A 14,472-nucleotide genomic window follows, 5' to 3' on the forward strand; every position below is an offset into this window, starting at 1 on the left:
ATTGAGCATTACTATGAACAAATAATTAAAATAAACTGCGATTAAGTCTATATTAGGAGCTTTATGGTATCTTGTTCAACAGCACATGAATTTCAGCAACAGTGGCAAAAACATAAATGATATACGACTGTTGCAGGAGAACATTGTTGAGGATTCTGCTGCTGGGGTCCTGAGCGTGTGTGAATGTGCGCACACAGAGCGTCAAGATCCATGCAGCAGATGTCCAATAAGACGTCTCATTTCCTGTTTGCCGGGGGCTGTGGCTCCTGCTTAGATCCAGGCGTAGACAGTTTAACAGTATGAAACAAGTTTTATATTTTAGGACAGCTGGATGTATATGGGCGATGAGTTTATTGCACAAAAACATCCAATAATCTATATTTACAGGTTTGAAGTGTTAGGAATAATACAGTACAAAATCAGTATTAAATAACCAAACATTTATGGTTTGTTCTCCAAAAGATGGCGATGAAGAGCCAGATAACAGACCATTTTAAAGTACATTTTAATGACTATTTGCTCTGACACCATCAGCAACAGCCAAATTGAACTACAGGAGGACTGATCTTTTTAGTTCAGACTAGCAGAGACTAATGTGTTTTTTTAGCTGCTTGTTTGAAAATCAGCTGAGCAGAAAGTTATGAAATAATTCAATGTCTTTTAAAGTACATTAGATGAAGAAATAGAGACACAAAAGATACTGACAGTCATCCTGCAAAGAAGCAGACTTCCTTCAGCACACATCTGCAATTTTCACAGATGTGATGCATGTGCCATGAAAACCGGAATGAGCCACTGACGGGATCAAGGAGCAAGGTTGGCTAAAGCTGGGAAAGTTCAGCTAAGGTATTTAACCACCAGGAACATGACAAAGCAAGTAGCCAGCATTCCAGCCATCATGATGAACTTGTCCTGTGTTGCTCGTTTCTCAATCAAACGCATGACCGTGTTCGACAAACCCAACATGTTTGCGACATCCAACATCTTTTTATGGGTACCCTATGAAAAAAAAAAAGAAGAAGGTGAAAGATCTTACCAAGAATCTGCAGTTTTTTTAACACAAGTGAGCAACAGACACATCCATTCACTCAGTAAAACATCTGAGGTACACCTCACCCCCCATTTCCCCAAAAACCACCATCAGAGACGGTCTCTCACGCTCCGTGATAATCAGAGGAGCTTCAGGAAGAGCACATACTCCTCCCTGGAAACACACAGTCATCGTCTGTATGTGCATGCATGACCTCAAACCAGTGTTGTTATCGTTAACTCAAACGTTTTCATTAATTGACAGGGTTCCTCACATTTTCCATTTCAAAATTCCATACTCAAATTTACAAACTCCCTTCCACACAATTTTTCAGACCATATTTAACAAATATGGTTCATACAGCATTATTTTTGGAATATAGCAGTCATCGGTAAATATTTTTATACAGTTTTTTTTTTTTTTCATTGGTTTTCTCGAAGTGATGACATTTACATGATGAGAAGGAACCTTAAACGCTTTATAACCTGCATATATTCACCTCTAACACATCAGTTTGATACTGTAATCGTGATTTGATGTTGCACAATCACCAAACAGCAAAGTACTCTGATTTAGATGATTGTTTGCTGGTTTGAGAGGCACAATCACATCCTTTTAGAGAAGTTCAAAAGAAACCTGCTTGATTATTTACTGCCTGATTAATCACTAAACACTCTGCTTGTATGATACATTTATTTTTAGAAATTCTTCATATTATATGTCAAAAACTGAATAAGGGCAATAGTCTGAAGAAACAAATATTTTTCCCTACACTGTTTTCTTTTTTCTATACTTTTCCAGACCTGGAAATTACGCAAGTCAAACTCCATACTGCGTAGGAACCCTGCACTGAAATAAAATTATATAATAAATATTAGATGAAAAACTTAAATAATAAAATAAATCTAAATAGAAATTTAGAAAAAAAAATAATAATAAAATTACAAAAGCATAAACTAACAATTCAAAATGTGAATAACTAATATAATAGTATATAAATAACACTAAAATATCACTGCCTCAAACACCTACTGTTAAACAATTGTTATTTAATTTTAAATGGATCAATAGATGTATTGTTTTTCCTCAATCTTGTATACACTTCATTTGGCTATCATTAAACTGCCATCGGCACTTTACCAGCAATCAGTCAAGCACTATTTGAAATGTTTAGAAACACCCTGATAAGAGGATAAAAAAAAAAAAAAATTCCCCTTCCTGGTCTCCGATGAAATCCGCCCTGTATTCTGTGTCACACAGACCTTAAGCGTGCTCCTCTGGTCTCTCAGGCCATTAAGGATGCTGGAGCCTGAGCCCAGCAGGTCATCCATTCCTCTGTGAGCGTTTTGTAGACTGCTATTAAACTGCAGGGTTTCATCAATAGGGATGGAGGTGTCTGCATCCTACACAAAAAAAAGCACACAGCACTGTGAAAAAAATCATGCCTTCTTTGTAGTGTGAGGTTATGTTTATAGACTGATGAGTGATAATGAAACAGTTTGGGCAAAAAGTATGTAGAAGAATGTGTGTGGTCTACTGACGTTTGTTGTGAAGCTTCGGCTCAAGAGCTCCTCTCTTTCTCTATCCTGAGCCTCGCGAGCGTAACGTCTGTGCTGGAAGTTCCTCAGGGCTGTCTGAAGATGCTGCACATCATACTTTAGCTGATCAACACGCCTACAGAAAGAAAAACACAGTGAGTGTCTTTTGGACCACACAGCAGCCAGCAGGGATTGTCTAGTGATGCAATAGCTGTAAAGTTCCAGCTCATTTAAGTATAAAGAGATTTTGCTCTCAGTAACAGCTAAAAATGAGTTTTGAATCAAAATGTTCACATTTTATTTACACCACTCAGGGCTAAGCGGTAAGGATGATACAAAAGCTCAAGGCTAGTGTAAGAGAATTTCAGGCCAGCTATTATTGAAAGTTAATATACAAAATCATCACTAATAAATATAAAAAGATTTTTTAGATTTTTACATGGACTGTTTTAATGACTGTTAAAATTCATTCAATTATAAAAAATACTATTAAAGTTAACTTTATATTAATATTAACATTATTAATAAAATTAATAAATTAGCATTTCTAATAATAATCATCACACTGCTAAGCTAAAAATTAAAAAAAATTGTAAAATTGTTATATATATATATATATATTAATACATATACATATATATAGTAACAATTTTACATTTTTTAATTATTCTTTTATATACATTTAAAATAATAAAAAAGTAACACACATATATATAGATATATATTTTAAATTAATGTAAATAAAAATTAAATTATTGTTTTAATATAATAAAAATTATTATTTTATATATATATATATATATATATATATATATATATATATATATATATATATATATATATATATATATATATATATATATATATATATATATATATGATAAGATAAAAGTAAATATGCTCAAAATAAAATGTATTCATTCATTACAATTCAATTTTTTATATATTTTTAATTATTAAAAAAAAAAAAAAATAAAATGAAAATGAACTAATGGGCTGACGGGGCCAACAGACAAAACCCTTATTGTTCACTTATTTTGACCAAATACAGAAAAACATGCATGTATTAGAAAAGATATAGGTCTAACAATCACTTAAATTACAGAAACTCCCTCCGTTACAACAAGGATTCCCATTGTTAGACCAACTTACCAACATTAAGCTGGATTGTGAGAAGATTATGTTGTTTCTGTGTAGAGTGTTTGAGGTCATGCATACACATTGTCATACAGGCACTCTTCAGGAAGTGTTTGTATGATATTCAGTGTTTTGTGAGTGAGTGTAACAGGTGTGTTGGCCTCAGGTGTGTTTGTGCAGTGCTTTAGCCAGGCTTTGCCACACACGACTGGAATGTTGGTGATGACGTGACTGCAGACGGAATGTTTTCACTGGATCTCATTGCCACGGGGCACGCACACAACACAAACACTCCTAACCGTCATCACCTCACATCACATCACATTATTCTTCATTTGGCAGTGGCTTTCTTATTCAAAGCAACTTACATTATGTATTTACTACAGGGAAAATCCTCCAAGAGCAACTTGGCTTCCCATGGTGGACACGTTGCAGTAGTTTATGAATTTTCTGATCTTTGAACCTACAACGTTGAGGTAGTCTATAGTCCAGCTTCCACTTACTCTCATACTGGACTGCTATCGGTGTGTGGTTAATGATCAAATTGGATTCCAATTTAAACTTCTGACAGGAAGGATATTTTGCTCTAGTTTACAATTCTTTAGAAACCAACCTCTGATCAAGATGAGGACTGGATTCAAGAAGGCCATAGTGGATATTTTTACTGATGCACTCACAGTTTGGCATTTTGGCGTCGGTTTGGTGGCTCTTTACTGGCTAGTATCTCGAGTCGCTCCAGCTGATTAAAGATCTGATCAATTCTGGCTTGAAGTTCATTCTCAAGTACTGCAAGAAACACAAGCATCAGAAAATATAAGTACACAAAACAGTACATCACAAAATTACTTCACATACGTTACCATTCAAGTTGATCAAAAATACAGTAAAAACTATAATATTCTGAAATATAATTACTATTCTTTTATATTAAATTACTACTATTTTCTATTTTAATATATATTAAAATGTATTTTTTTAATGAATTTTCAGCATCATTACTCCAGTCTTCAGTGTCACATGATCCTTCAGAAATCATTCTAATATTATGATTTGATGCTCAATAAACATTTATTATTATTATCAATGTTGAAAACAGTTGCAGAAAACATGATACATTTTTTTCAAGATTTTTTTTTGTTGAACAAAAAGTTCAAACAGTAGTTCTTGACTGGTTGAAATAAAAACATTGTAAATAAACGTCTAAATGTCAATTTACATCAATTTAACGCATAAAATGAAATAAATAAATAAAATACTGTTACCAAATATATATACGATACAAATATTTATGAAACAATGAATATTTATGAAACAAATTTTTACTCAATGTTTCATAATGAGTTTCAAATATAAATAAAATATATATTATATTATATATAAACTAAGGATTCACAAATATTTAAATTGGCCAATATTGATAATCATGTTATGTCTGATAAGGATAAAAGGCAGATATTAAATTTCTACATTATTTTGTCTAAATAAATTTAAAGTCAAAACACTAAAAGCTAAAATTAGCCATTTTAAATGCTACAAATGTAAATACATGCAAATATAGCACTAAATAAGTTGGTTGTTTGTTTAAATTTTTAAATCCATCAATAAAAATTTATGTTATTATATAACACATTTCAACTTGATATCAGATAGAAAATCTAAAATACATTCAGGCGATACATTTTGAAATATGAAATAGAAGCGTTTTCTAGCAGCATCATAAAAATGACAATTCAACAGAATATGCTTAATAGTCAAAAGAACTTGACATGAGAGACATAAAGGAGGAACTTCACCTATTAATAAAAACCCATGGGTAAGTCTTGAGTGACCCAGTCTACACCTAGTGTAGATGATTTGATCATGCTTGAAGGTACTTCTTTTTATACTGGGGTTTATTTCATAGAGCTTTTTATTTTTATTTTCATCCCATTCTTTCTGCCACTTGTTAGTGATGTATAAATGAATTACTGGTTTAAAATCAGAAGGTGGTATTTGACAGTCAAATATTTTCAGGTTAAGCGCATCCCTGGCAGCTGTGTCCGCTCTCTCATTACCAGTCAGTCTAATGTGACTTGGAACCCAGCAAAAAATAATATTAAAGTTTTCCTTCTTTAAAAGATCTAATTTCGTTAAAATTTCAACAATTATGGGGCGATCAGCCTTTAGGGATTCAAGTGCTTGAAGACATGATCTTGAGTCAGAGGCAATAAAAAAGTCCCGTTCTTGACCCTTCTCAATATTTTCCATAATCAGAAGTAAGGCTCGAGCCTCAGCTGTGAAGACAGAGCCTCGGTCTGGAATTGCCATATTGTTCACTAAATAAGTAACAGGTACAGGTGGAATCGAGCACTGACATGCAGATCCACAGATTGGGAATGAGTGCAGATTGCTTGGAGAGAACCACTGACTGGTGGGAAAGTTTTATCAAACAGTCTGCCCTGACCCCCACCCACTGAGACAATGCAATCTCACAGTCGCTCTCTCACAGACTAACATATGCATACGTTACGCATCCTTCCCGCCTATGACATCTCATATGATGTCATCAGTATGGGTAGGAGACAGTTATCTTATTCAGACTCACTACAGAGCCACAACACCACCTCAAACACACACAAACCACACCACTCCACACTTCTCGCCCTCCTGTCAAGCATCCATTCTCCATGCCCCCCACCCCATCACTCCTCCCTGTCCTTCCTGCCATGGCACCATCCTGGCTCTGTGCATGAGCTCCACCTCCACAGAACAATCAGCTGGTCAGTGGCACCAAAAATGACTTAGATCAGCTGGACCTAGTTTACATGTGGTTTTACATCTAGGTTATCCAATCATAAGTGGAAAATACTTGTGTGAATGGGGTCAATACATTTTTTAAATTACATTAGGAAGTTGTGGAAAACACATGTAACCATTTTTTTTATTTACATTTTTTAAATGAAGTTAAATCGGTACACAGGTGAAAACAAGGCCTAGGACCGCTGCTGATCGGGACTGGTTATATGTCACATTATTATAACTGGTGTTACCCAGTGCGATTTCTCAGTTCTTCGATATGCAAGAGAATAAAGATGTGAATTTATGTAGGGATTAAAATATAAACAAAAAATGGGCTCAGTTATGAGCACTGCCACAGAAACAACTAATTTCTGAGTGCAGACCATCAAACAGTTCAGAGTAGGAAGATACGAAATAAGTTTCAAAAATCGTTATCTAATGACATTGGGCAGACCAAAAATGTGTTTTACAGTCAATTTAGAGCTACAATATTGACATTCTGGTACAATAAATTCCTGGTATGGCCTATACAACAACTGGTATATTCTTGGTCATGTCCAGATTTAAAAGTCAAGTCAATTTTCAAAAGCATTTACAAAAAACTCATGACGTTAATGTTTATAATATCTTAATGCCTTATAGTCGTAGTTTAGTTTTAGTCATATTTTAGTCATCGGAAATTGTTTGATTTTTTAGTCTAGTTTTAGTTGACTAAATATAGTTTTAGTCATATTTTAGTCATCGGAATGGGCTTTAGTCGATTTAGTTGACTAAAATCTAATTTAGTTAAATTGTAATGCATTAAGCATTTTCTCTCAGATCCTATACACTGATATAGGAAAATCTGATATTCCCCAAACTGTTTATGTTCACCCAACTGTACTTTGCTCGCCAAAGCGGACGGTTGCAAAAAGACACGAAAAGCAAAATTCAGTACTTTTCATTTTCATCTCGTTTTTATTCATTGACGAAAATTAGAGTAGATTTTAGTCATAGTTGCAGTCATTAAAAATGCATTTTTATTTAGTCATCGTCTTGTTTTCGTTGACGAAAATTATTCGTCAACGAAATTAACACTGATGTGTATGTATATACACATATATATATATATATATATATATATATATATATATATATATATATATATATATATATATATATATATATATATATATATATATATATATATATATATATATATATATATATATATATACACACATATACACATATATATATATATATATATATATATATACACATATATATATATATATACATATATATACATATATACATATATATACATATATACATATATATACATATATACATATATATACATATATACATATATATACATATATACATATATATACATATATACATATATATACATATCTACATATATATACATATATACATATATATACATATATATACATATATACATATATACATATATATACATATATACATACATACATACATATATACATATATACATACATACATACATACATATATACATATATATATATATATATATATATATTTCAGAGAGAGAGAGAGAGAGAGAGAGAGAGAGAGAACAATGTATGTACCTGGTAGACACAATACAAATAATGAAGCTTTTAGATGAAATTCATATTCATAAACCAAACTGCCCAGCTCTGACTATTATTGGCCCAGTTTCACAGACAAGGCTTAAGCTAGTCTTGAACTAAAATGCATGTTTGAGCGGTCCTAACTGAAAGCAACTTGTACTGACATTTCTTAAAATAAGTCTGTGTCATTGTTTTGTCTCAAGATGCACACCAGTAATGTTTTTTATAGGGTATGTTTATAAAAGCTACTTAAATACCTTAACTGAACTAAGGCCTAATCCTGGCTTAGTCTAAGCCCTGTCTGTGAAACCGGGCCATAATGTTTAAAGATATGTGTCTTATTTGTATCCTATCGTCTCTGTGGGAATGAGGATCTTTATTCAAGCTATTGTAAGCACACACACACACACACACACACACACACATTAAACACACAGACTTACAGTGGACTGACTGTCGGTCTGTTGTCTCCAGTCGTCCCATTTGAGACTGAACCTCCTGAATTTGTCTGGCAGTGAAAGACACGGGTGTGTGAGAAGAGAGAGAGGGTTAAACACACTACATTAAGAAAGTCATTATTCTCTGTTGTTGGAGACATTAGGGTACTTATTAGGGTACTTCAGGTTCATGTGGATGTCCCGCTATCTAGTGTGACGTCTGTGCTGTCAGACAGATGATAGCATTATACATGCTTTACCTTATAGTTTAACCTCATTTTTTGCGTACTAAACATCTGAGACCATAATTAAGCATAATATCAACAAAAAAATAAAAATGGATTCATAAACAGGAAGAAAAAAAAAGAGAAGGCAAAGCAACATTATCTTCATTTAACGGATGCTGTCAGACCAAACAGCTTATCACATTTCCACACAACAGATTTGAAAGACCCTTTAATTTGTTACATGTTGTACCTAACTTATGAAAACATTCAGCATTTAATAGTTCAGTTTACTGGTAAGCCAGCTAATTTCTGATAGTTTTGAAATAAGAATGAACAAACTCACTTATTGGTCTGATGGTAAAGCATCTCCATCTTCAGTGACGGTTGAAGGCGCCACCAAAAACACGGTAAAAAATACAATTTAAAAGCCTCTAATCGAAAGTTATGCAATGTTTTATCATCCGTTTCGTTTAGTTTCACATATCGCTGTCTAGCATACACGTCACCAAGTAAAAGGACCTCTTTCAGGCGCCCTCTCAACCGCCTGACTGTAAAAAAAAAAAACACTAGACGAGAGAACAGCGCCAGCTCTGGCGAATGGTATTCAACATCGTATTATTCATTCATTCATTCATTCATTCATTCATTCATTCATGGTACAACAGACCAAACAAAGTCAAATTACATTCAGAACTGCAATCATATAAACAAAAGAAAACATAGCCTACAGGCATGTCCATATATCTGATTGAAGAATAGTCCTGATACATATTTTAATCTGTTGTTCAAGGATCAAAAACAAGGGTATGGTTTTACTATAGCACTTTATTTGGGCTATATGATATTTAGCGAAAATTAAAGTTAGGCTAAAATAAATTAATAATTTGTTTTATTTTTGAGGGGACATAAAACAAAAATGGTGTTCATTAATCCTAATATAGTCTGTAAGGAATACAGATATCCGTGAATCAAATTTGACAAAAATATTTTACTTTTTCTCTTAGCCTACAGTTCATGAACTTCTAAATGAAAAGGCATTTCTCCTACAGACACTATTCATTTCTAATAACAGAATAATATAGATATTATAAAATGCTAAAAGTGATCGAATTTAATGAAGACGAGACATAAAACATCAACTGATTGATAAACACTGCGTTGAAGTATTGTGTGGCTCATAAAATTGTGTCCCGTGCAAAAATAATGCCCTGTATGTTGGTGGAAACTATAACCACAGCGTTTAGTTTTTGTAAGGAAGAGCTGAATGTTTATATTATAATGTGAACCGCAATTAGTAACCAGCTTTAATCTTAATAGGCTATTTTTCCCATAGATCTCTGCATTCAGAAATCTGCTCCATAAAGCCCTTTAAATGGCAGCTATTAATGTAAACCTCAATACATTAATCCCAAATCCCATTCATCATTAATGTGAAACATGAATCATGCAACAATTGTAGTTTTATGAAAGCAAATATCATCACTCTTATAGTATGGTAACAGCTTAAGGCCTGGGGGAAGATGTGTCAACTTTCATCCCTTGATGGAGCGTCAGTGACAGGAAGAACATAATGACAAAACTTCTTGGGGCTAGATTTTGTCAACTCCTTTCGCTCATCCCGGTTTTGTCTAATTATGTTGGATTCCGCAGCCCTGTATCAGAAAACACTAGTCAGATCTAGTGCCTCCCATGCCTGGAGACACAGACACAAAAATAATGATATCAAAATTTCCACAAGAGAGACAGACAGACGAGGTGGTTGTTTGCTGACCTGTTCATTACAGAGTGGATAAAAGTGACATTGATTTTGCTACACTGGGTTTTTTTTGCCCTGTGGTTAAACCTCAACAATTTCATCACTGAATTCTCTATAGACAGGTGTGTATGTGTGTGTGTGTACCTGGTATTCCCAACATTATGAGGGAATGGCGAGTGTATTACCTCCTGCATCAAAATGTCCCTACAAAGATGAGACTCCTGTCACCGTGGGGACCTAAATTGAGGCTTGACCTAAACAAGCTTATAAATCATGCAGAATGAGTTTTTTTGAAAATGTAAAAATGTGATGAGTAGGTTTAGGAGTAGGGTTAGTGTAAGGGGACAGAATATACAGTTTGTACAGTATAAAAACCATTATGTCTATGGAGAGTCCCCAAAGAGAAAGCAAACCAGACGTGTGCATGCGTACGTGTGTGTGTGTGTGTGCATGTGTGTTTATGTGTTACTCAAGATGTTATGTGTTCCCCCCCAAACCATTAGTGTTGTGGGTGAGACGGGCAGGTCTGAATGGAAGCCAAATGGTGGTTGATGTCTGTCTCTCCAGGCTACTTTTCTGAAACAGTGCCCCTTTTTTAACTCCCGTCTACCCTCCATCCAGCTCGCCCCCAGCACGATCTCTCTTCATGCTCCTTCTTGCTCTTCACACACTCCATCCTTACTGTCATAACACCTCCTGAGGCCAAGAGGGATATTCAGGGAAAGAGAGAGGGAGGGAGACTTTCACAGGAATAAGCAGACAGGAGTCAAGAGAAATGGAGGTGGGGAGAAACAGGGATGATTATTCTGGGAAGAGGAAGTAGATAAGAGAGCAATGAGGCTAGATGATGTTTTCGATCATATTTTCAGAGGTTACACATGTCAAAGCAATCTGTCCTCAAGCGACAGAGCATCATTCAACCTTCTGCCATCACACAAACTCACGCACCTGTGAACCAGAGGCAGGGGTTTTTGTCAGGTGCTGGTGATTTGTGAATGCCCCCGATGACCTGTTTTGCTAAGAAACTAATAGAATGACTACAAAATAAACAGGTTAATTGTCTATTTTGTCTGCATTACATCAGGCACCATAGCAACAACACTGCTGTTCTGTGGACATAAATATACAACACGAGGTGTTCTTGTGTCTTTTTCACGCATAAAGAGAAAATAATATGTTATTAAGCCACTTAATGTTTGGTGGAAAGAACTGCAGTCGGTGTCTTTTAACTTGACAGCACAGCAGGTAAAGGTGGCAATCTATGATGTCATGATGAAGATCATGAATGGTGCTGAAATCGCTCCAGGGGTAGAAATGTTTGGATGCCAGACGTCTGTTTTTTTTTGTTTTTTTTTTTCTTGTTTTCTGAACTGTCTTTACTTTGAGAAAAAGAATAAAGCACTTGTGTTTCAGCTGATGAGAGGTTACTGAGATCAAATAAAAACCTGTAAGGCTTTGTGCTTTTTCCTCTGTGTTTGTAAATGGGTTCTTCAGCATTGGGCACACTCAAATATTTATGCCTGAATTTGAGATTTATGTATTTGAATTGCATATAAAATCCAAAATGAGGATTTTCAGTATAGCAATAACTACTGTATATTATTTAAAGCTGCAGTCCGCAACTTTTTTGTGTTAAAAATGTACAAAACTTATATAATGAGAATATACAACATGAATCCATTTTCCAAACCGTGTTTTTGTCTTATCCTGAATCATTATGGTACACTTATACTAAGTGTTTATATTCTGACTATTTCAGACCAGACTGGTAGGACTCGCCGCAGAGTATCACAGTAACTGCGTGAATCGCCATAGACAAACACGGAGAAAAATAGCTTCGGCTAGAATGTCCCTCCACAAGACGCATGCAGTTCTGTTTATTAACCGCTAGAGGGCCAAAAATCGCGGACAGCAGATTTAACATCTACACTAATGCACAATAACATTCTGTAGATATAAACAGTTATGCCATAGCTGCTGTTTTGAAAGCTCAAGCTCTTTAAAGCAGAATGCATTTTGATTGGTTGTCAAAGTTTTATTAAAGCCCACTGAAGTGCCTTGGAACATGCAACATTATTCAATGTGTTGACGTAATTTCAGCTGAAACAGGAAGACAGGGCGGGGCATATCGAACAGCTCCTCCCCTTCTTTAAAACAGCCAATAGCGTTTTGTTTATATCACAGCTCGGCCAGAGCCGTTGAGCTCGGTAAAACCGCTGTTTTCTTCTAATCTCTAACCGTTTCTCATCCTCATCTACTCCATATGTCTTTAAAAAGGCATTCCTTGCAAACAAGCCTGCACTGGCCCTTTACAGGCCCCCAGCAGGCTGCCAGCGCAGGGCCCCTGAGAATTTGCTCACTGACAAAACGTTGACCCCTTAGCGCTGGCTCTGCACGGGCAGCCCTCACTAGGCCCACACTATTAATCTACAACAATAAATCTGGCAGCACAGAGTGCCTCACATTTACCATTCATAAAAATAACAGTTAATGATTGTTAAAAAAAAGAATATTCATCAATGACTGGTAGGGGCATCTGCCACTCAAATATTCCCTAAATCATACTTTGTAAAATGTAAATCTCTTCGATTCGGACCACTACATGATGACTGAGTCATCAATAAGTAACCAACTTCATCTAACCATAAGCAAAATTTGCTAAAACAAATGTGCTTCAGAATCACACAGTTATTACAATCAGAGAACAACTGATGCTGATAACGTAAGGGTCAAGAGCCCAACTAAAGCAACTGCTCACCTCCATAACGGTGACTTCAAAAAATTTACTATTTTCAATAAAACATCAACATCTAAAAGTTTTGTATGAAAGAAATAGTCAAACTGCATTGTACTAAGTAAAGATGCTGAGATCTAGACAGATCTGTTAGCATTTAATGTTCTGTTGCTGCTGGTCATGTGACAGTGTTTTCAGCTTATTTAAATAAGGAGATTTTACTTTACTTTTACTTTAAAAATTTGACCGTTTTATCATCTAACTGTTTTGTAATCGTATTAATTTTTGTAATTTTACATACATTTGTATGTAATTTAAGAAAAAAGAAAATACTGTATAAAAATACAGCCAAACAGAGCATGGGAAATGGGCTGCCTACACAAAACCTGCATGGGCCCAAAGGTACAAAAGTTGCTCTGGGCCCCGAACAGGCTGGCCCACACTGGGCCATCATGAGCTTAATGTGGGCAGTTCGCTAGTGTGGACTGCTCACAGAGAGGGCGCAGTGAGCCCAAAGCTGTGGGCCTCGCCTGGGCAAGCCCGCACTGGGCCCGTTTAGGTTTGATGTGGGCTGGCCCTAGCCAACTGTGCCCGCAAAAAGCCAGCATGGGCCCCGCAGGGGCATGTTTGTAGGGTTCTGTGCCGAATTCAAATAGGTCCAATACATTTTGTGGTCTGAGCTGACTCACAGATATGATCCACTCTGCGCTATCGTGTCTCTGGACCAGAGCAGACTGTGTTCACGCTGCGGCGGTTCACGTGACACTAACGTGAAACCAGACTTCATTCGCCTCAATGGAAAGCATATATTTACACTGTCTTAATCATTCCCTGTCTCCTACAGTATATAGTGCACTATGTGCCATTCACCATGTAGAAAATAGTAAATGTGTGAACAAGTGACCGATTTCAGCCACAGATTCAGTGTCTATTTATAATGTAGGGGGCGGGACGCTTTAGATTCTAGAGAGCATTTGATTGGGTAGAAGATCTGATGAGAAGCTGAAGTCTGCGGTGATGTCATGAAAATCCGTGATCTATTTTAGTGGAAATGAGAGACCAACTTATTCATAACCTTAAGGCTACATTTAGATTTTTAAAAATCTTTCTGAAAGTGATTTCAATGACATTGTTCCCCTGTTATTGTTATCATCATTGGTGTGAACAGGCCTTAAGCGGCCATTAATTCAAAATGCATTTTTGCATTCCACAGCACTTTTCCACATGT

At 35.5% G+C, this 14,472-nt stretch overlaps 1 protein-coding gene across 1 annotated transcript; it reads right to left on the reverse strand.

The window, feature by feature from the left end:
* Window positions 1–21: 21 nt before the first annotated feature.
* On the reverse strand, window positions 22–9,281 carry gosr2 (golgi SNAP receptor complex member 2). Its single transcript, XM_067382313.1, has 6 exons — window positions 9,098–9,281; window positions 8,534–8,598; window positions 4,383–4,491; window positions 2,572–2,704; window positions 2,293–2,433; window positions 22–999 (listed from the first exon to the last, which is right to left on the reverse strand). The coding sequence occupies exons 1-6, from the start codon at window positions 9,124–9,126 to the stop codon at window positions 838–840; spliced, it is 639 nt and encodes a 212-aa protein (XP_067238414.1). The 5' UTR covers window positions 9,127–9,281; the 3' UTR covers window positions 22–837.
* Between the last annotated feature and the right edge of the window lie 5,191 nt (window positions 9,282–14,472).

The sequence above is a fragment of the Chanodichthys erythropterus genome, chromosome 3, assembly GCF_024489055.1.
Source record: "Chanodichthys erythropterus isolate Z2021 chromosome 3, ASM2448905v1, whole genome shotgun sequence".
NCBI lineage: Eukaryota > Metazoa > Chordata > Actinopteri > Cypriniformes > Xenocyprididae > Chanodichthys > Chanodichthys erythropterus.